General features: G+C 43.1%; 1 protein-coding gene across 1 annotated transcript in view; it reads left to right on the top strand.

Moving 5' to 3' along the window:
* The window catches only part of spty2d1 (SPT2 chromatin protein domain containing 1), a 43,705-nt gene that overhangs the window by 4,884 nt on the left and 15,076 nt on the right, over positions 1 to 23,745 (top strand). The window contains exons 2-4 of the mRNA XM_086007768.1: positions 13,831 to 13,945; positions 19,065 to 21,005; positions 22,214 to 22,376. Of these exons, the coding sequence (XP_085863894.1) occupies positions 13,831 to 13,945; positions 19,065 to 21,005; positions 22,214 to 22,376 (2,219 nt within the window). The remainder of the gene's footprint in view (positions 1 to 13,830; positions 13,946 to 19,064; positions 21,006 to 22,213; positions 22,377 to 23,745) is intronic.

Below are 23,745 nucleotides of genomic sequence, written 5' to 3'. Positions count from 1 at the left end.
ATCACCTGGACCTGATGGCTTACATCCTAGGGTCTTGAGGGAAGTGGCGGTAGGGATTGTGGATGCATTGGTAATAATTTTCCAAAACTCCCTGGACTCGGCAAAGGTCCCGGCAGACTGGAAAACTGCTAATGTAACACCCTTATTTAAAAAGGGCAGTAGACAGAAGGCTGGAAACTATAGACCGGTTAGCCTAACATCTGTGGTAGGTAAAATTTTGGAGTCCATTATTAAGGAGACAGTAACAGGACATTTGGATAATCATAATTTAATAGGACAAAGTCAGCATGGTATTATGAAGGGGAAGTCATGTTTGACAAATTTGCTGGAGTTCTTTGAGGAAGTAACATATAGGGTGGATAAAGGGGAACCAGTGGACGTAGTGTATTTAGACTTCCAAAAGGCATTTGACAAGGTGCCACACAAGATTATTGCTTAAGATAAAAAATCACAGGATTGGGGGTAATATTCTGGCATGGATAGAGGATTGGCTATCTAACAGAAGGCAGAGAGTTGGGATAAATGGTTCATTCTCAGACTGGCAATCAGTAACTAGTGGTGTTCCGCAGGGGTCAGTGCTGCATCCCCAACTCTTTACAATCTATATTAACAATTTGGAGGAGGGGACCGAGTGTAACATATCAAAGTTTGCAGATGATACTAAGATGGGAGGGAAAGTAGTGAGTGAGGAGGACATAAAAAACCTGCAAGGGGACATAGACAGGCTAAGTAAGTGGGCAGAGATTTGGCAGATGGAATACAATACTGGAAAGTGTGAGGTTATGCACTTTGGCAGGAAAAATCGTAGAGCAAGTTATTATCTTAATGGCAAGAAACTGGAAAGTACTGAAGTACAAAGGGATCTGGGGGTCCTGGTGCACGAAACTCAAAAGGTTAGTATGCAGGTGCAGCAAGTGATTAAGAAGGCCAATGGAATGTTGGCTTTTATTGCTAGGGGGATAGAATATAAAAATAGGGAGGTATTGCTTCAGTTGTACAAGGTATTGGTGAGACTGCACCTGGAATACTGCGTACAGTTTTGGTGTCCATACTTAAGAAAAGACATACTTGCTCTCGAGTCAGTACAAAGAAGGTTCACTCGGTTAATCCCGGGGATGAGGGGATGGACATATGAGGAGAGGTTGAGTAGATTGGGACTCTACTCATTGGAGTTCAGAAGAATGAGAGGCGATCTTATTGAAACATATAAGATTGTGAAGGGGTCGGATCGGGTGGATGCGGGGAAGATGTTCCCGATGATGGGTGAAACCAGAACTAGGGGGCATAGTCTTAGAATAAGGGGCTGCTCTTTCAAAACTGAGATGAGGAGGAACTACTTCACTCAGAGGGTGGTAGGTCCATGGAATATGCTGCCCCAAAAAGCTGTAGAAGCTACATCATTACATAAATTTAAAACAGAAATAGACAGTTTCCTAGAAGTAAAGGGAATTAAAGGTTACGGGGAGCGGGCAGGAATTTGGACATGAGCCTAGGTTCGGATCGGTCATGGCCCTGTGGGTAGCGGAGCGGGCCCAGGGGCCGTGTAGCCTGATCCTGCTCCTATTTCGTGTGTCTAATTCTGTTAGATTCAGGAGATGGTTCTGTGATAGTGGATTGGCGGTTAGGATCAGATCAGCCATGATCTTATTGAATGGCGGAGCAGGCTCGAGGGGCCGATTGGCCTACTCCTGCTCCTATTTCTTATGTAGAATGATGAATGAGTAGTATAACAGAAGGAAGTTCAGAGGAATGTAATGGTGTATATATATAATGGAGATGATTGTGATTGAGGGAGACTGGAGATAGGTGCTCACCTTCTTATCAGACAAGCTTTTTCTTGTATCCTACCCAGGAGTGTGAGAGCTGTTAGAGCCGTACCAGATATGCCAGTGATGAAGTGTTGGGCAGAATTGCACTTCATGGAGGGTTGAATAGTTGAGAAACGACATGATTGGTTAAAAAAAAAATGAAGCCAAAGACCCTGGAGGCAACTTTAGCAATGGAGGAGATGTGGAAATTCTATTTGAGAACCCAGGTAATAAGATGAAGAATATCAATAGAGGAAGGATGGAGTTATCAAAGGTAAGAGATGGTAGCTGTCAGACTTGAGATACATAAAGAAACACTGTCTCTGGACAGTTGAAAGAAACAACATTGTTCCGTCAATGAATATGGAGGAGATTAAAATGTAATAAGTCAGCCATGCCCTGCAAAAAGAATCAGTGAAGGAGTAATCTGAAGGAATCCGGCAAATGTGGAGAGCAATCATCCACAGAGTGGGTACTCTTTATATAAACACAAACCTAGAATGGGGGCTCTAAATGTGTTGGTGTTTTATTCTTCTCTTAGCTAGTTGTTCAGAATAACTGGAACTTTTGGGGGTAAAATCATAATTGTATCATGCTCGGTAAGTCTGATCTGCAGGTAGCTTGAACAGCAAGTAAAGCTTTGAGGCCGAATGATGGCATATGGAAGTAGCAATCTGCTGAGTAGGGTCTGGGACAAGGTGGGGTTCCTCACTGTGACAATTCCCTCCATCCCCCTTTCTCTATTCACAGTTCTCTATAAATTGCTGATCTTGGATGCTATTTTTGGCCAATGGGGAGAGAAACTGAATAGAATGTGAGAATTGGTACCGAGTATCTTTTTGTGTCACTTTTTGTTGCTCTTTTACACTGCAACTTTGAACAATTTTCTGTTTGAAAAGTTGTATTGTACCACAGCAAATTTTAACCATGAATGATTGGGTAGGGCAGGGAGTTGCAGCTGTTGCTTTGAGCTTGTTAATGTGTAGCTGTGATGTTTTTGAATGGAGAGATAATGAAGCTGCTCACGCAGCACATTTTTCTTCAGAAATAGTGCAACAGCAAACAGCTTTCAAACTGGAAATTTATGGCTGCCCAAAATATTCACGTAAGTTTGTTTTTCAGTGGGGTGGAGGGTGGCTCTGACTAGGTTTTCTTTTGTCTCTGTAGGTGAGTAGGACCGTGAAAAGACCCGTAATTTTGTAATTGCAATATATGTATTTTTATTAATGTACTTTACATTATTGCTGATGCCTGTTCCATGAGGGGGGTCTGTTATATTAGTGCAGCTACCTGCAATGAAGGATTATCTTTGTAACATGATTGTTGAATTATTTGGTGAATCACAGCCAGTGTTGTCCGTAGGCTAATTTTAGCACAGTGCTTCCACTAGGATTTTAGTAAATGTAACGGGCATGTGAAATTTTCATCTAACTGCTCAAAGGTGTGGTTTTCCCCCTGTTGCAGTTCATAAAGTGAAATTTCCTTATTGTGAAGTATATTGGCGTATTAAAATGTGTGGGCTGAAGTGGGATTTTTCCTCAAGATATATTAGTACCAATATGGCATATAATCCCAGTGACAACTAATATACTGCAGCAAATATTGCACTTAAGTGTGCACTTCAGTGCAGTACTGAGGGATGAGACGTCTGCCCTCTTTGGTGGACATAAAAGATCCCATGGCATTATTAGAAGAGGAGCGGGGGAGTTCGCCTGGGGTCCTGGCCAAATTTCATCCCTCAACCAAGATCTAGAACAGCTTATCTGGTCGTTGTCATTGCTGTATAGAGTCATAGAGTTTTACAGCACAGAAAGAGGCCCTTCGGCCCATCGTGTCTGCGCCGCCCATCCATCCCTGTCCAGTCTAATCCCATTTTCCAGCATTTGGTCCATAGCCTTGTATGCAATGGCATTTCAAGTGCTCATCCAAATGCTTCTTGAATGTTGTGAGGGTTCCTGCCTCTGCCACCCTTTCAGGCATTGAGTTCCACATTCCAACCACCCTCTGGGTAAAAAAGTTCCTCCTCAAATCCCCTCTAAATCTCCTGCCCCTTACCCTGAATCTATGCCCCCTTGTTATTGACCCCCCCACTAAGGGGAAAAGTTCCTCTTTATCTACCCTATCTATGCCCCTCATTATTTTGTACACCTCAATCAGGTCCCCCCTCAGCCTTCTCTGCTCCAAGGAAAACAACTCCAGCCTGTCCAGCCTCTCTTCATAGCTGAGGCGCTCCATCCCAGGTAACATCCTGGTGAATCTTCTCTGCACCCTCTCCAAAGCAATCACATCCTTCCTATAGTGAGGCGACCAGAACTGCACACAGTACTCCAGCTGTGGCCTCACCAGCGTTTTGTACAGCTCCATCATAACCTCCCTGCTCTTATATTCTATGCCTCGGCTAATGAAGGCAAGTATCCCATATGCCTTTTTAACCACCTTATCTACCTGCTCCGCTGCCTTCAGGGATCTATGTACATGTACACCAAGGTCCCTCTGACCCTCTGTACTTCCTAGGGTCCTACCACTCATTGTGTATTCCCTTGCCTTATTTGTCCGTCCAAAATGCATCACCTCGCACTTTTCAGGGTTAAATTCCATTTGCCACTTTTCCGCCCATCTGACCAACCCGTTTATATCGTCCTGTAGCCGGAGGCTTTCCTCCTCGCAATTTACCACCCCACCAATTTTCGTGTCATCTGCGAACTTACTGATCATACCTTTTACATTTTCATCCAAATCATTTATGTAGATCACAAACAATAAGGGACCCAGCACCGATCCCTGAGGTACCCCACTGGACACAGGCTTCCAGTCACAAAAGCAACCTTCGACCATCACCCTCTGCCTCCTGCCACTCAGCCAGTTTAGGATCCAACGCGCCAAGGCACCCTGGATCCCATGGGCTCTTACCTTCTTGACCAGTCTCCTATGCGGGACTTTGTCAAAAGCTTTACTGAAGTCCATGTACACCACATCCACAGCATTTCCCTCATCCACCCCACTAGTCACCCCCTCGAAAAATTCGATCAGATTTGTTAGACATGATTTACCCTTGACAAAGCCATGCTGACTATCCCCGATTAATCCTTGCCTCTCCAAGTGGAGATTAATTTTGTCCCTCAGAATTTTTTCCAATAATTTCCCCACCACAGATGTTAGACTCACTGGCCTGTAATTCCCTGGTTTATCCCTGCTACCCTTCTTGAATAATGGTACTACGTTAGCTGTTCTCCAGTCCTCTGGTACATCCCCTGTGGCCAGAGAGGTTCTGAAAATTAGTGTCAGAGCCCCTGCAATCTCCTCCCTTGCCTCCCACAGCAGCCTGGGATACATCTCGTCCGGGCCTGGGGATTTATCCACTTTTTGGCCCGCTAAAACCGCCAGCACCTCCTCCCTCTCGATGCTAATATGTTCAAGTATGTCACAGTCCCCTTGCCCGATTTCTATGTCTGCATCGTCTTTCTCCATAGTGAACACAGATGCAAAAAATTCATTTAAAACCCCGCCTACATCCTCTGGCTCTACACACAGATTGCCACTTTGGTCCCTAATGGGCCCTACCCTTTCCCTGGTTATCCTCTTGCCCTTAATATACTTATAAAACATCTTAGGATTTTCCTTTATTTTGCTCGCCAGTGTTATTTCATGGCCCCTCCTCGCCCTCCTAATTTCTTTTTTAAGTATGCCCCTGCACTTTTTATACTCCTCTAGGGCTTCTTCTGTCTTTAGTCTTTTGTAACTGCCAAAAGCCCCCCTCTTATTTCTAATGCATTTTTGTATATCCCTTGTCATCCAAGGTTCCCTTTGCTTGTTGGTCCCACCCTTGACCTTTACAGGAACATGTTGGCGTTGTACACTCTCTATTTCCCTTCTGAAAGTCTCCCACTGTTTTGATGTGGATTTTCCTATAAGTAGCTGCTCCCAGTCCACTTTGGCCAGATCCTGCCTTATCATATTAAAATCGGCCTTCCCCCAATTTAGAACCCTTATTTCCGGGCCGTCTTTGTCTTTTTCCATGACCACCTTAAATCTCACCGAATTATGGTCACTGTCGCCAAAATGCTCTCCTACTGACACTTCCACCAGTTGCCTGGCTACATTCCCCAGAATTAGGTCCAGTACCGCCCCCTCTCTTGTAGGACTTTCTACATGTTGGCTCAAAAAGCTCTCCTGGATGCACTTTAAGAATTTTGCACCCTCTAAGCCTTTCACACTCTGACTGTCCCAATTTATATTGGGGAAGTTGAAATCCCCCACTATTATTACCCTATTATTTTCGCACTTCTCGGAGATTTGCCTACATATCTGTTCCTCTATCTTCCCCCTGACTGTTTGGGGGCCTATAGTACACTCCCAGCAAAGTGCTTGCCCCCTTTTTGTTTTTAAGTTCTACCCATATGGCCTCATTAGAGGAACCCGCTAATATATCATCCCTCCTTACAGCAGTAATTGACTCCTTAATTAATATTGCAACACCCCCTCCCCTTTTACACCCCCCTCTGTCTCGCCTGAAGATTCTATACCCCGGAATATTGAGCTGCCAGTCCTGACCCTCCCTCAACCATGTCTCCGTGATAGCAACAATATCGTACTCCCATGTGTTCAACAACAACTTCAGTTCATCCACCTTATTTGCAAGACTCCTTGCATTAAAATAAATGCCTTCCAGCCCTGCCATATTCTCTTTTGCCTTCACATATTTGCTCTGCCTTCCCAGCTGACTTGTTTTTCCCTCTGTATTTGGCCGTAAATCACCCCCTACTATAGCTCCACTCTGTACCCCAATGGGACATTACTGTGTAAAAATTGGCTGCTGCATTTTCCTACATTATAACAGTGACTACTTAATTGACTATAAATCACTTTGGGCTGCCCTGAGATTGTGAGATGTGCTATGCAAGTGCAAGTTCTTTCTTTAAACCAATATACAAGATATTTTTCCACAAGACTAATACAGGTGAGGTAAGTCGTTTCGTCCATTTTTGATTCGTCCATTCAACAAAAACTTTTTCCTCCCACATTTCATTGAGGCTGTTAGGACAATTAGAGAACTAGGGTGCATAGCAAGGACGGTCCAGTATAAAACAGAACAGTGGTGGCCTTGTCTAGAATACTTTGTCCAGTTTTGGCCCTCTCACATGGTGGATGATATAGAGGCCCTGGAAAAGGTTCAAAGGGACGCTGGAATGATCACTGGTTTAAAGCCCTTAGTCACATTATCTCACTGCTGTTTGTGGGACCTTGCTGTGCATAAAGTGACTGCTGCATTTTCCCACAAAACAGTTGCTACACTTCAAAGATAACTCATTGACTATGAAGTGCTTTTGTACATCCTGAGGTGGTGAAAGGCTGTATAACTACAAGTTCATGTAGTCTTCTGTCATTACAATTTCCCACAGCAAGAATGCTTGTTGATTTTGAGTATGGTTGACAGATTAATTCCAAGTTATGGGCAGTCTTGCACTGTGGACTCCTATCCACTGGAAACTGTCCAAATTCATTTCATAGGTCCACTGCAGTCATTAGAGAAAAAGGTATTTCATCCCATCAGTGTGGGGCTAGCACCCAAGTGCTAAAGATGAGTGTTTCTGATTATCTTGCCCTTCTACCACTGGCCTTGTCATTGAGTTTGTTTAAATACCAATAAAGTGCTTTTACTCGCAGTAGGGCAGATGGACACTTCCTCCCAACTGTTCGACCTTCTGCCTTGCGTCAAGTATTTTGCAAAGATGAAACTCAAAATTGCTTTTTTTTTTAGATGTTATCAAATCGCTGCTGATGACGTCTGAAGGTTACAAAACAGATGCATTGTGGATCTTAAACTTAAGTTTTATTTTCTCGGATACCTAGATCCTTTTCTATGCCATTTACAATTTCTTAAATTACAAGGAAATTGAGGTCCTATCTGAACTCGAAGTGCAGAGTTTACATCATGGCTCCTATTTATAATGTCCTTAGTGAGAGATTGGGATAATGCATGGGTTTCATGCAGCCAGCCATAATCCCGGAGATAACTTGCTGGATTCAGGAAGATGTTTTTAAAAAAAATAAACGGATCCTCCCAACAGCCAGCCTTGGTAATTCTGGCAAGTTTATTCTGGGGTTGCTATCAGCTGTATGAACCAGCGGCCCAGCGCCCACCAGTCGCAATATAAAAGCACCGCTAACACGTTGGGTGCTATCAGAAGTACTATTAGGACAGTAGATAAGGTGTGATGACTACTAATGACAGCAGATAAGGTAAAATCATAAGTTCTGTAGAACAAACAGTTCTTCACGTCTGCAGAGCACGCTGGAGCTGGGTGGGGGGAAAGCGTTACTGATATTTAATTTACAACACTTAAAATATGCAAATGAGTTCAGTGTCACTGCCAGTGTCTGAAAGCACCATCTGTTTGTGTTACTATATAAACCCACAGACTGCTCAAAAATCGTTTTTATTTGGGTCCAGGTGGAATCCCTTGGACTGTAATAAGGATTCCAACTATTCAAATCTGAAGTTAGCTATTTAAAACTTCAAAATACTTGCACCAACTCAAAGGCTGACTGCAAGTGGAGTTAGTCTTTCACTGTAGGGAAGAGTTCAAATACCAGGGGTGCAAGTGAAAATTGGGAAGTTGGGAGTAAGCAGGAAAGCAGACTCTTTTTTTCACCCAAAAGGAAAAGCCTTTGAGGTGGACAGTATAAATAGAGTTGCGGCAATTAGATGCATTTCTGTAGAGATTGAATGGAGAGAAATTGAAACGGTCGATAGGTGGGGTTGGTCTATCGACGGGCTTGTTAATTTTGTTAATGTATCCAATCAACTGAAATTTTGCTCGTGCCTTTTGATTCTTGACATTACTATGTTCTGAAAAGCATGGCATTTTGGGAAATGTGTGCTTCAAGTACCGTGTATGTCTGTCTTTTTGCCGAGGGTGCGTCTGCTTCTGTTTTAAATTAATACATTTCAGCTCTTGAATGTGTATTTTGCTCTAGAATTTCTTACTGAAGCATGTTTTCAGATGAGATCATATTGACGAGGAGGCTTGTTAAGGAACAAACAAATAGTAGGAGCTGTGAATGGAAGAAATAGTTGGGGAAGCCGAGTACAATAACAAACAAACATTTTGGCTTACTGTCTTCACAATCTACATTTTAAAATTCAAGCTTGGTGTCATTTAACCACCACTTGATTTATCTCATTTGCTCTTCTGCTCATTGAACTGTTGGTATCTTGGACTGAGAGCCACGAAATCCTAATCAATGCTGACACTGTACATCAGACTTGTGTCCGCAACCAATTGATGTCTGACAATTATAAGTTTAATATTTTGTATACCAGCAATGTCCAACTTTTGAGTTGGATAAAAGTGCCACAGCTAGTGAGTGGGTTGCATGTGATTAAGTAGAAATGTGAGCCTCCATGCACAACCCCCCCCTACACAAAATGAAAGTTTCCATACACGAGTCCTATACGTAAGAGGGCGCCCCATATACACAAACACCAGCATGATTCAGTGCCTTCAGAAGAAGAAATTTTGGGGGCGAGCAGGCAAATCACATTATAAAAAGAATTATTTTTTGGTCAAAATAGACCGAGGCTTTCTCAAACTAAGCTGAGAATCCTTGAAAAGGCAGAAGTGCTGGCTGTAACTATCGTTGGTTTTGTTGTAGGTTTTTAGCCTAAGTAACTCGACTAATTAGAAACCTCCGTGGTTGTCACAATTACAGTCTGACACTGGAAGCTCAAATTGTCTTTTATTCAATTTTCAGGATTTTGTACATGCACGCATTGAGTCTGTGTGTTTCCAGCACATGTTGCCTGCAGAAGGAGTACGCTGAGGCTTCTTGGCATGGATGTGCCTGGGCTAGGAATTGAGCTGGTTTCCCAGGAGATGTTCAATGATGTCATTGTGAAAACAAACAGATTTAGAAAGTGTGCAGTTCTCCGAACAAAGGCAAAACTAAGCTTTCACGTACTGTGCATACTAGAGCATTTGTCTCTTACTTAAAATCTCAAAATCCTTTCTTTTTCTTTCCAATGTATTTCTTCAGTTTCCCCCCCCCCCCCCCCCCCCAATTTCTCAAAGTGCTGGCTCATGCTGGGATACCATGGGCATTGGGCAGCCCTCCAGCACCTCATCCAAGTGACCATTCTTTGTGTGAACTGAATGAGTGAGTCATTGACATACTATTTTCTTGTGGAGGGCATCGCAGCCTAACACAAGCCAATCCACACGTGCAGTTTCCAGCAGCAGTCACTGGATGAACTCTGATTTTCCCTCACCTCCCGTCCAACCCCAAGTGAGGCAAATTGCAGCATCCTAAATGGCACCCTGGTTGAGATCAGCTAGCTCACCGTACACCAGTAATTGAACCCAGGCCTTGGTCTCTCTGGTGCTAGTTGAGCCCTGCCTTTTTCTTCCCCCCATTTATTAGTCATTGTTTTGTCGTCCACCCGCACCCAACACATTAAATTCTTTCTTTGGGTACTCTTGGCCAAAACTGCTAACTGGCTTGTCTAGTGGCCCTCTGCAGTGAGCCTTTCAGAGGTACAAGAGTGCCCAGATTATCTAGTAATCGGATTTGTGTTGTGCCTTCACTTCTCGCTTTCCCTTTCCTCCTCCTGAACCTCTTTCCTGTCCCCCTAATAGTGTGGCCAAATCTGGGAATGACTTGTTCTTTTGTGTAATTACTCTGTGATATTGAGTCTCCTCACACTGTGGTCATGCCATTTATTAGGTAGCCTCTTTGAATGCATTGAAGAAATGTCATTCCTGTGTGCCTGCATTCTGCCAGCAGAACACAACCTTGTTGGTCACAATGAGCAGTTGTCTCTTTATTCCACAGTGGTAAAACGCACCTCTAATATGACAATTCACCAAGCAAGACCCACTATACCCAGTTTTATCCAAACCCTTTGGGCACACTTCAGAAAAAACAAATCGGAAGTAGCATTAATCCGAGTACTGATAGTGTGAACTGGTTCAAAGGAGTTACTGAGCTAGATGATGTAAATGTTCACTAGATTCTGTCAATGTATCCACCACTAATCATTTAGCTAGATTATCTACTGCATTTTGTTAAATTTATTTTCATTCTCATTCTGGAGCTTCATCACTCCTGAGCCTGCTCCTTCCATGATATCACTCCCTGTTTGAACAATTTTTAAGTACTTTTTTAAAAACTGATTTTTTAAAATTCATTGCTAAGGACGTCAGCACTGAAGAATAGAATACAGTACTTTGCTATTTCGAGTGCCCAGTGTTGGCCTCAAGCACCCCAGGTCAGGTATAGCTAGGGTTCCTAGAATTATGTATTACCTCAAGGCCAATTTGTGAGGCAACCCTATCCAAATTCCGTAGCGTAGAAATATAGATTCTACAGCATGTATGTCTACTACAGTTTCGAGCACCTCAACCTCGGCATAATTTTTGAAACAGTGCTAACCTGTTGGCTTTCATTTAGAAATGTTTTTTGTGCTTTACCTCAGTCTCCATGCACTACTCAGCTGTTTACAGTAATAGCAACACTCCCCCCCCCCCCCCCCCCCCCCCCCCCGCACTCACTCACTCTATCTCCCTCTGAACTTGTAGCACTGCATTCTCTAGGTTCCCAACCCAACATTATCATAATTACTGACAAATGGGGCTGTTGTTGTGGCAGAAGGACCTCCACTTTGCTGAGGCTGGAAACCAACTCTCTGACAACTCCTCCCATCTCCCCTGGACCATGACACTGCTATTGAACACCAAACCATAATTTCCCAAATCATTACTGACCTCATTTCTACTTGCCTTTCTTTTGGGCACTTTGCAGCCCTCTGACTGTAATGTTGACTTTAAAAGTTTAAGATCTTAACTTTAGCCCCCATTTGCTCTATGGCAGGAGTTGCTGGTGAGTTGGGATGGTTGTGCTTGAGGTGGAAGACAGTTTGGTGCTTGGGGAGGATTTCCTTCATCGGAACACCATGCTGACAGAACAGTGTCAGACAGTTTTTTTTTCTTCTCCTGGCCCACTGTTGCCAGTTCCGCTTCACCAGTTTTTCTTTTTCCATTTCTACCTACTTCAATTCCCCCCCCCCCCCCCAAACCACCACTGCCTCATCTATTAACGTGTTCTCGTGTCAATTAAATATCTTTAATTTCTCTCCTTCTATGTCTATTTTCTTATGTTATAATAACCTCAGCCATGTAACCATCTGCTGTTTGCCATTTAAATACTTTATAGGTCATTCTAGGTAGTGGTGTTCCACAAGGATCAGTGCTGGGACCTCTGTTGTTCACAATTTATATTAACGATTTAGACTTTGGAATCAAAAACACAATTTCTAAATTTGCGGATGACACCAAATTGGAGGGGGGACTGCAACAAATTACAGGAGGACATTAATGAACTTGCAGAATGGGCATATAATTCGCAAATGAAATTCAGCACAGATAAATGTGAGGTATTACATTTTGGTAGGAAGAATAGGGAGGTCACTTATTACTTGGAGGGTGCGAGTCTAGGTGGGGTAGAGGAACAAAGGGATCTCGGAGTACAAATACACAAATCACTAAAAGTTGCGACACAGGTTAACAAGGCCATAAAAAAAGCAAACCAAGCACTCGGGTTTATTTCTAGAGGAATAGAATTGAAAAGTAGGAAAGTTGTGTTAAACCTGTAACGAACCTTGGTTAGACCACACTTGGAGTACTGCGTACGGTTCTGGTCGCCATATTATAAAAGGGATATAGAGGCACTGGAGAGGGTGCAGAGAAGATTTACAAGGATGATACCAGAAATACGAGGGTATACATATCCGGAAAGGATGAACAGGCTGGGTCTCTTTTTTTTCTCGAAAAAAGAAGGCTGAGGGGTGACCTAATAGAGGTCTTTAAAAATGAAAGGTTTTGATGGAGTGGATACAGAGAGAGTGTTTCCACTTGTGGGGAAGAGCATAGCTAGTGGTCATCAATTTAAGGTAGTCACCAAGAAATCCAATAGAGAATTCAGAAGAAACTTCTTTACCCAAAGAATGGTGAGAATGTGGAACTCGCTACCACAGGAAGTGGTTGAAGCGAATAGTATAGATGCATTTAAGCGGAGGCTAGACAAACATATGAGGGAGAAGGAAATAGAGGATTTTTATGATAGATTTAGATGAGGAAAGACTGGAGGAGGCTTGTGTGGAGCATAAACGCTGGCATGGACTGGTTGGGCCGAGTGGCCTGTTTCTGTGCCGTATATCCTAAGTAATTCTGTGTCTGTGTGCGCGTGTTATAGCAGGAAGAATGCTCGTCGCCAGGATGATGTGAGAAAGAAATTGCAAAACAAATCATCTATGGTTTCACAGTTCTCTTAAAATATAGCAGCGCATAGCTATACAACATGCTGGAGACAGGGGGGAGCTGATTAAGAAGCACCTAGCATAATGAAGTTGCATTTCGTTCTTATTCCTGTATAAAATATGCTGGAATGTTCATTATGACCAGTAGTGTGAGTTAACCATTTGAGCTCCATTTCACAATGTAAGCTTTTTATGAAATGTTGATGACCACTCGCTCAGTGCATTAATCTAATACTTTACGGCTATGTAGAAATATCTCGCACAATAGTTTTCTCCGATGTATGATTTTTGTTTTTGTTTAAATTTTTGACCCCTTTTCTCTCCTTGCTCGAAGCCACTGATTTATACTGGTGCATATTTCCATGAATGCTAGCAGCCCTTCAAGACCTTGCTCAAGGGGCATTTGTGCATGAGCCAAGGCAATGGGTGTTGTCAAGCTATTTGTCTATGGAGGGCATTACAACTGCCCTGTTCTCAACCATTACCCATATGCATTTTCCAATAGGGAGTCGCTGGAAGGCAATCGGAAATGACAACCATAGCTGTTTTGTTTCTTGTTTTGTACCTCCATACTTCTGGTCCACTGAAGCTAATTGCAAGAAAAGAAGAACTTGCTTTTAAAGAGCACCTTTTTCGTGTCCTCAGGATGTCCCAAAGCACATTGTAAGCAAATCATATTGACACTTCTTTTTGCTCTTTGCCTAATAGAAGCGGTATAGCTTGTCCGTGAAACCTCCAAAGAAGCAACCGCAAGTGAAAGGGGTTCAGTCGGCTGCGGTGCAAGCATTCCTCAAACGTAAAGAGGAGGAGGTAAAAAATAAAGGTACAGTACTTAATAGGGAGACTGGTTGTTACAGGATTGAGTCGTATACTTCTCAAATTTCCTGCTGCATTTTATATCTCTCTGCATTGCATGATCTTCTAGCTCTCGAGCAACTGATATTTGTGACAGAGGGTAGAAATCACAAGCCCCTTAGAGAGCTGATGAAATATATTAAAGAGGTGTCATTAAAAGCAGAAAAATGCTGCTTTAATTTGGTCCCAGTTAAACTCCCCTAAGGGCGCTGTCTATATAATTATTCCTCCCCATCTCGGCTGAAGGTACTGATTCATGCCAGTGTACTGGCAGTCCTCCAGTACCTCACCCACAACTGACCATTCTTCAAGTGTGAGCCAAAACGGTGAGTATTGGTTCTTGACGTCTATGAACCCAGCCATCGTCACAGGATAGTAAGCTGTACTGGAATTGACTGAGTTCCTGCCCCCTTATTGCACAGCCCTGAGCTTCATTGAGATCAGGTAACTCGGCACAGCCAGGAAATCAAATGCAGGATCTTCAGCATGGCTTTGTGCCTGCAGTGTCTTTACCTCTGGGTAGTTCTGGTGTGGGTCAAGTATCTTATAAGAATTATTACGAGCGTACATAGTGTAAACTGTTTGTTAAATATATGCTCTGGAAGATAATCATGTTGGTCTCTGTTAAAGTTGAAATGTCAGCACTTTACCAGATCTCCGCAGATGATTAAAAATAGTTTTCTCTCCACCGAAGCCTTCCAGGCTGTGCAAGCTAGAGGGTTGTGAAAATTCATATGGAGCACTGTTGCCATTGGCATATGATCTGGATTGATGAGAAATGTAGGGTGAAAGACGGACACTGCCCTTTCATCTTTGGGATCGTGGTTCAAATGCAGCCCTGTCTGGGGTGCAAATCTCCTTTGACTGCTGACCATATGGAGCCTATGTGAAATCAGTATGGCTAGTTTCAATTAATTTCCTAGTGGACACAAAACTGTCCCTAATTCAGCACTAATGGTAATTTTGTTCAGAGAAGCCACAAGATGGCTAGTATGGGAAAGATTCTCTCACTGATGCAGTTTGTGGGTGCCATTAAGGTTGGGGCTAAGGTGCATTGTGGGGCAGATGAGAGGGAGTTTTACTCTGTACCTGGCTGTGCTGTATCTGACTTGGGTATGCTGGATGCAGATACTGGGTACACCATCATTCCCCATTTGATGAACACAAAAATTAAATTTTATTTTTATTTTCGAAGGCCAATCAAAGGTTGAGATGCAACTGCCATGCTCTTGCGTACTTTCTAGTTGCTTAGTTGCTGTTTACAGAGTGGCATTGGCTACAGTCTGAGAACGGGTAGCTTGCCTGCATGCTTTCAGCTGGGTAAATGTATATCAAGCAGGGAGATCTTAGAGAAAGGGAGAATATACAGAGTAACCTGCAGTGGACCCTCAATTATCCACCATAGTGCAAGAATACCTGACACAAAATTTCCTAGTGCAGAGTCCAGAAATGTTTTTTAATAGATTAGATAGTTGCTTGAAAAAGATCAATATGAAAGGATATTGGGAAGGAGTAGGGAAGTGCAATTAAGCTGGATGACTTCGATCAGAAAAATATTGGCACAGACTTGATGTGTAGAATGGCCTATTTCTGTGCTATAACAGTCTATGGTGATGATAATGGCGAGTCCCCTTAGTCTGACTGAGGTTTTTAACTTTTGATTACTCTATTTAGATTACCTAAACCAGAACCCAGCAGGTGCAGTTAAGGCCCACTCCATTATTTAAGGGTGGGAGAGAATAACCCTATTCATCTAACGCACAATGTGGGGAAGTTACTAGAATCTTATTAGGGACCGAGTGACTGAGCACTTGGACAAATATGAACTGACCAGAGGGTACGTCATGTATTCCCTTGAGTATAGAAGATAATGGGGTGATCTAATTGATGTGTTTAAGATGATTAAAGGAGTTGATAGGGTAGATAGAAACTATTCCTCTGGCGGGGAGTCCAGAACAAGGGGGCATAACCTTAACATTTGAGGTAGGTCATTCTGGGGTGATGTCAGGAAGAACTTCTTCATACAAAGGGTAGTGGAAATCTGGATCTCTTTCCAACCCCTCCAAAAAAAAAAGCTATTGAGGCTAGCTCAATGGAAAATTTTAAAACAGATAGATCTTTTGTTCGGCAAGGGTATTGAGGGATATGGAAACGAGGCATGTGAATAGAGTTAAGATACAGATCAGCCATGATTTAATTGAATGGTGGAACAGGCTCGAGGGGCTGAATGGCCTACCCCTGTTATGTTTTCCAATCTTAGAAATGAGATATTCTTAGGAAAGAAATTGCCAGCAGTTCAACTCGTACTGGTTTCCTGGATCTAAAGCCCTGACTCCCACTACATAGTTTTCTGAATCTTAACTACTAGGGCTTCATTGATGGTCAATTTTACTAGGTACTAGACACCCAGATTATGATGTCGGATCAAGACCTTGAATGTCTGCAAAAAAAAAAACTCTCTTGCATTTTAGCTGGTTTATGCAAACTGGCTGATGCCCACAAAAATGATTGTGGATAATCGAGAGGGCAGATAATCAAGGCTGCACTGTGAAAATAACAAACTGCCAGCCACTTTTTTTTTTGTCTAATGCATATGATCTAGCTGCAAGGACAAATGCCTTTGAATCTTGACCCTGGTAGGTCTGGAAGCACAAAGTCGCTCCTTTTATTAAAAGGCTAATATTAAGAGCCTTGAGAAGCAGTTTCACCATCTTCATGGTTTTTAAAAAATCAGAATTTTCTTTGTTGTTGGAAGGCAGGAAATGCCTGATTTTTGCTCAAGGATACCACTCTATTAATTACTCAGTTTAACTTGGTTCAATTAAGTGATAGCAGACTTTCAGAAAACTACTAATAGTTTGAGGGGAATTCAATGCATGAGAGGGTGGAGTCTATTTAAGAAGGTTCTTAAACCCTCTTTCTGTAGATCAATAATTTATGTGAACTGAAATTGATCAGCAGCCCATGTGCTGTGTAAACAGAACATTTGGTAGACAATTCATGCCTTGTTAAAATAGTCTGCTTGCAGACATTATTACTGTGCTGAAAAGTAAATTGTTCTTTTAAGAGCCTTCCGGATTCAACATTGAGTTCAACAATTTCAGATCGTAATCTCTGCCCCCATTTTTTTGGATGGCAGTTGTTGATTGTGTTCCCATTTACACCTCTTCTAGACCCATCTTTTGTTCCTTTACTTGTTCCCATTACCATCATCCCTTTTGTCTTTTAATCTCTCCTGCCTTCCCTTTTGTGCTGTGCTTTCCGCCCTCCCCCTTTCCTTCCCTCTGCACTTGCTTAAAACCTGTTGTGTCTCTAACTTTTTTCAGTTCTGACGAAAGGTCATCAACCTGAAACATTAACTCTTTCTCTCTCCACAGATTAAGCCTGACCTGCTGAGTATTTCCAGCATTTTCTGTTTTTAATACATAGGAACAGGAGTAGGCCATTTAGCCCCTCGAGCCCGTTCCGCCATTCAATGAGATAATTTGATGTGACCTAGCTCCATATACCCGCCTTTGGCCCATATCCCTTAATACCTTTAGTTAACAAAAAGCTATCAATCTCCGATTTAAAATTAACAATTGATCTAACATCAACTGACATTTGTGGAAGAGTTCCAAACTACTTCCACCCTTTGTGTGTAGAAGTGTTTCCTAACTTCACTCCTGAAAGGCCTGGATCTAACTTTAAGGCCATGTCCCCGAGTCCTAGACTCCCCAACCATCGGAAATAGTTTCTCTCTATCTACCCTATCAGTTCCCCTTAATATCCTGAAAACTTCAATCAAATCACCCCTTAACCTTCCAAATTCCAAGGGATACAGCCCTCGTTTATGTAAACTCTCCTTGTAATTTAACCCTTGGAGTCCAGATATAATTCTGGTAAACCTACGCTGCACTCCCTCCAAGACCAGTATATCCATCCTAAGTTGTGGTGCCCAGAACTGAACACAGTACTTCAGGTGCGGTCTAACCAGGGCTTTGTATAGCTGCAGCATAACTTCTACCTCCTTGTATTCTAGTCCTCTAGATATAAAGGCTGGCATTCCATTAGCCATTTTGATTATTTTCTGTACCTGTCCATGACATTTTAACGATCTGTGTACCTGGACCGCTAAGTCTCTTTGGACCTCCACAGTTTCTAGCTTTCACCATTTCGAAAGTACCGTGATCTATCCTTTTTAGGTCCAAAGTGGATGACCCCAAACTTGCCTATATTGAAATCCATTTGCCACAGTTCTGCCCATTCACTTAATCTATTAATATCTCTGTAATTTTATCTACAGATTGTTAACTGACACACAAAAAATGATTTGTGTTGAAGGAACATGGTCTAAAGGGGTAAGAAGGTCTAGAGGAAAGTATTTGTTGCTCAAGGAGTTCTCCTTTTTTGTATAAGAAAATAATATTCATCGCTTGAGGTGAGTCCTAGGGTGGCACCATTTAAAACAGTGGGGTCTGCTCAGCCGGAGAGTCTCCTTGGAACAGCAGAGCTCTGGAAGACTATTCCCAGCCTATAGCATGGTTTCTTGGGCAGGTGCTGCTCAGTTCTGTCTGAAGTCATGGGCTCCATTTAAAATGGAGCTGTTGTGTGGCAACACTCCTTAATGGTGACATCACAGAAACGCCCTGGCAGGGAGTGAAATCCAACTTGAGGGTTTTGGGTAGTAATAAAACTGCTACTTTTACAAAAGGATATTTCTGGTATTTATATTTTTTAAATAAAATGGGTAGCCATCACAAGCTATTTGAGACCAATGCACACTAGATTTTACAGTAGTAATCTCAAATGGCCATGATAAGGGTATCGTAAGCTGGTTTATTTGATATGACTCAGATTTTCACCGTTAGTTTTAAAAAGTAACTTTCATTTATATAGTGCCTACATGACCAGATCATCTGTTTTGGTGGTGGTTGGTGACTGAATCTTGGCTAGGATACCTGAAGAACTCCCTGCTGTTCCTTGAATAGTGTCAGGGCGATCTTTTCCATGCATGAGTAGGTAGACAAAGCCTGCATCTGTTACTGTGGTAGTGCTTCATTATGTTCAGGGGCCAACTTTAAATCTTTAATCACGTTTTAATGTAGGTTTAGAAGAAAGGCGGAGGAAGGAGGACCTGCTTGCAAAGCGAGTTGCACTTAAACATGATCGTAAAGCCCGAGCAATGGCTACCCGGACAAAGGACAATTTCAGAGGGTATAATGGTATTCCTGTGGAACAGAAAAGCAAAAGGAGGAGTTCTGATGATGAGGGAAAGGACCAAAGAATGGATGACTGCAATGATGAAGATTATTACTATGATAGGGCACAGGCTGAGGATGAAGTGTATCAAGCAGTGGAAGATTCTGAAGATTCTGACGAGTTTGGAGAGCATTATTATGAGAGACCAGTTAAACGTCAATACACAGAGCCCGAAATACCCATTAAACAGCATAAACATCAACACAGAGAGCCTGAGATACCCGTTAAACAGCATAAACATCAACACAGAGAGCCTGAGATACCCGTTAAACAACATAAACATCAACACAGAGAGCCTGAGATACCCGTTAAACAACATAAACATCAACACAGAGAGCCTGAGATACCCGTTAAACAGCATAAACGTCAGCACATAGAGCCTGAGATACCCGTTAAACAACATAAACGTCAACACAGAGAGCCTGAGATACCCGTTAAACATCATAAACATCAACACAGAGAGCCTGAGATACCCGTTAAACAACATAAACGTCAACACACAGAGCCTGAGATGCCAACTAAGGAGCCTAAGAGACTATATAGTGAACCTGAGATATCGACTGAAGAGCCTGACCAATCGTATAGAGAGCCTAAAAAATCTAAAGTTCCAAAGAAACCACCATCCGCACCCATGAACTTCTTGGATCTCCTGAAACTGGCTGAAAAGAAACAGTTTGAGCCAGTGGACATTAAACCAGTAAAAAAAGCGGAGGAGAAGCTACGCACAGCAGAGGAATTGAAAGAAATTGAATTTTTAGAACGCAAACGACAAAAACAGATTGATAGAAAGAAATCTGAGAAAGAGGTCACGTTTTCACATCTAACTAGCTCATCCAAGAAAGAATCTTCAACTAAAGACAGTAAAAGCACAAACTCGGTGCAGGGCTCAGGAGAGAAATTTGCTTTATCCAGAGAGAGTAGCTCAACAACATCTGTCCATGGTATTAGCAAGAAGCCAAAAACTTCATCTCGTGAAAGATCGCCATCTTCAGTGTCTTACAAAGCACCCGCACAGGAAAAGTCCAAATCTTCAGTAGGAGGTGGACATTCTGTCTCCAAAAACTCCAGTAGCAAAAGTGGGAAAACTGCACTAAACAGCTCTGCAAAATCTGGAAATAGTTCCCAGACACCAAGCAAAGGACTGAAACCTGGATCAAATGGAACCAATTTTGCATTGTCTTCAAAAAGCAGCCAGAAAAAAACAGATCAGCCTACTTCAACTGGGAAAAGTAACAATTCCTCCACAAGACATGAAAGGACAGGTGGTTCAAGTCCATTGCACTCCCAAACTGCAAGCAGTTCAGCTCCTGAACGATCCAAAAGTTCCAGTGGCTTGAGCCAAATACGGCCAAGCAGTACAAGCAGCTCAGGGCAATCAAGGCCCAGTGGTGTGAGCAATTCCGGGGCTTCCCGTCCCAGCAGTGTAGGGGGTTCCGGCCCCACACGACCAAAACATACGAATAATTCCGGCCCTCCAAAGCATAGCAGTATTGGAAGCTCTGGGTCTGTACCATCAAAAAGCATGAGTGCCTCAGGGTCGGTACGGCCAGGCAGCTCTGGATCGGCACGGCCTGGAAATTCTTCTACAGCTGTTCCTGGGTGGCACGGAGCCACTCCGAGTCCTGGAGCTGGGCGACCTGGAAGTGGAGTTGGAGTGCCTAAGCCCAAATGTACTGTGGTAGCAGAAACAATATCGTCAAAGAACTTCACATCAAGGCCCAACAATGGGCAGATAAGCAATACGAGGCCAGCGCCACCAGGGTACAGACCAATGATGCGCCCACCAGGTACTGCATAAAGATAATGTCAAATATTGTGAAAAAGAACTTGTATTTTATGTAATGTCTAATCACATGGAACATAGTGGGAGAACGAAAACAACCCTGGGAACTCCCTTTCTGCCCCAAGCTTACATCTAAATTTTCTGTGTGTTGAGCTGTTTAGGTGCATACCATGTAATCTCCCTGTAAGAAGTTTAAATAAATATCCCCATTAAGAACTATTCTGAATCTCCAGTGTGAATAAACCAATTCTCAGTGTGCCCCTCTCCTCTGTTTAAACTTATACATACTGGTAAACTAGATTTGCTCCTAAGCAAGATGGTTCTCTGCTGAAAGCTAGTACAGCTGAGCTGCTAGAGACTGGGATAAAAGTGTTGTAGTACTGTATTGAGAAAATATTGCCTTCAAGATTTAATTTGTTGAGTTGGTGTGGTGGGGTGGTGTTTAGTGAACTTGAGAAAATATCCAGATTACTTGTAAAATAATATTGCAAATGACACTCGGAATATACATGCAATCTCTCAATGTAATGGCTGCAAAGCAGTTTCTAGAATTATGGACTATTATTAAAGCTCATACAATGAGTTAATGGTAAAGTCGCCATTTTATAGTACGTCACACAGACCCGAAGGTCCCAGATTTGAGCTAATCTCAGCCAAGGTAACACTGCAATTTGGCTTTGGTGCCCTTTGGCTGAGCAGTGGAAAAATTAGCTGGGATTGCCCATCTGGTAGCTGCCCCAGTGAGCACAGCTGGGAAGTGCTAGTATGTGGGTGTCGGGTGAGGGGTTTAGGCTCGGATGTGATGCCCGCTATAGTCAAATAATTTGCTAGGAATCTTGTATGAAAGGAGAGGAATTATGGACTGCTAAGAAGCTTGGTGGGACTGAAGAGTTTTACAGGAAGTATCTGAACCCAGAGTTCAAATAGCAGCTCATTTGCTTGCTATATTGTGTGTTCTGAACTGATTCTTAGCAACAGTTAAAAGAAATGTTAAATTGAAGACTTGAGGTGAGTGTAATGTGTGCACTGTAAAATGGTGCTGTCTCATAGGGGATTTATTGGGAAGCTGTATTATAGGACCAGGCAGACCCTTACCCTGTCTGACTGGGGGGCTGTGAAGACATGCTGGTCTGTATTCATTAATTGACATTGTTAATGCATGCATTGCAATATTTGTTATAATGACTATATTTTGTTTCTGTGCCACGGCAGGCCCTGCAAGGCCACCTGTGCCTATATCCTATAAACGGAGGCTGGATGATTATGACGATGAGGATTCTGATTCGGAAATGGACGATTTCATTGACCGTGCTGGAGAATCGCAAGATGAAATCTCAAAACATATCAAGGATATCTTCGGATATGACCGGAAGAAGTAAGGCAGGCTCTGTTGTGATGCAAATTGTTGTGCCTGTATTGTAGAACGTACGATTATAGACTGAGAAATGGCCTCGCCCCTCTTGTATGGGGGGGAAACTAGAACAACAATTTGCATTTATATAGCGCCTTTAACATAGTAAAACGTCCCAAGGTGCTGCACAGGAGTATTTTAAGACAAAAAATTTGACACTGATCCTCATGAGGATAAACTAGGGCAGGTGACCAAAAGCTTGGTCAAAGAGGTAGGTTTTAAGGAGCGTCTTCAAGGAGGAAAGAGAGGTAGTGAGGCGGACAGGTTTAGGCAGGGAATTCCAGAGCTTGGGGCCTAGGCAACAGAAGGCACGGCCACCAAAGGTTGAGTGATTATAATCAGGGATGCTCAGGAGGGTAGAATTAGAGGAGCGCAGATATCTCGAGCGGGGGGGGGTTGTGGGGTTGAAGGAGATTAGAGATAGAAAGGGGTAAGGCTATGGAGGGATTTGAAAACAAAGATGAGAATTTTGAAATCGAGGCGCTGATTAACCGGGAGCCAATGTAGGTTCGTGAGCATGGGTGAACGGGACTTGGTGTGAGTTAGGACATGGGCAGCCAAGTTTTGGATCACCTTAAGCTTACATAGGGTAGAATGTGGGAGGCCAGCCAGGAGTGCGTTGGAATAGTCAAGTCTAGAGGTAACAAGGCATGGATGAGGGTTTCAGCAGCGGATGAGCTGAGGCAAGGGAGGAGCCGGGTAATGTTACGGAGGTAGAAGTCGGCGGCCTTTGTTATGCTTTAGTTTCCTGGATCACTGGGTCTGCTTCTGGGGAAGGTGGGACCTGTACAAGTCGGACGGGTTGCACCTGAACCGGAACGGGGCCAACATCCTTTTGGGAAGATTTGCTAGTGCTGTGGGGGGGGGTTGTTTAAACTAACTTGGCAGGGGGATGGGATACAGAGTGGAGCTATAGTAGGGCTTAGTGGCAGAAGGCAGAGGGTGATGGTCGAAGGTTGTTTTTGTGACTGGAAGCCTGTGGCCAGTGGGGTACCACAGGGATCGGTGCTGGGTCCCTTGCTGTTTGTGGTCTACATTAATGGCTTGGATATGAATGTAAAGGGTATGATCAGTAAGTTTGCGGATGATACAAAAATTGGTAGGGTGGTAAATAGCGAGGGGGGTAGCCTCAGTCTGCAGGACGATATAGATGGGTTGGTCAGATGGGCGGAACAGTGGCAAATGGAATTTAACCCGGAAAAGTGCGAGGTGATGCACTTTGGGGGGGACTAACAAGGCAAAGGAATACACAATGAATGGAAAGACCCTAGGCAAGACGGAGGGTCAGAGGGATCAGGGTGTGCAAGTACACAGATCCCTGAAGGCGGCGGAA

This window comes from Somniosus microcephalus, chromosome 15, assembly GCF_052327205.1.
Source record: "Somniosus microcephalus isolate GS21.2 chromosome 15, FLI_Smic_1.0, whole genome shotgun sequence".
Classification (NCBI taxonomy): Eukaryota; Metazoa; Chordata; class Chondrichthyes; order Squaliformes; family Somniosidae; genus Somniosus; species Somniosus microcephalus.
The sequence above is the reverse complement of the archived record's forward strand: the minus strand, read 5'-3'. Positions and strand labels throughout refer to the sequence as shown.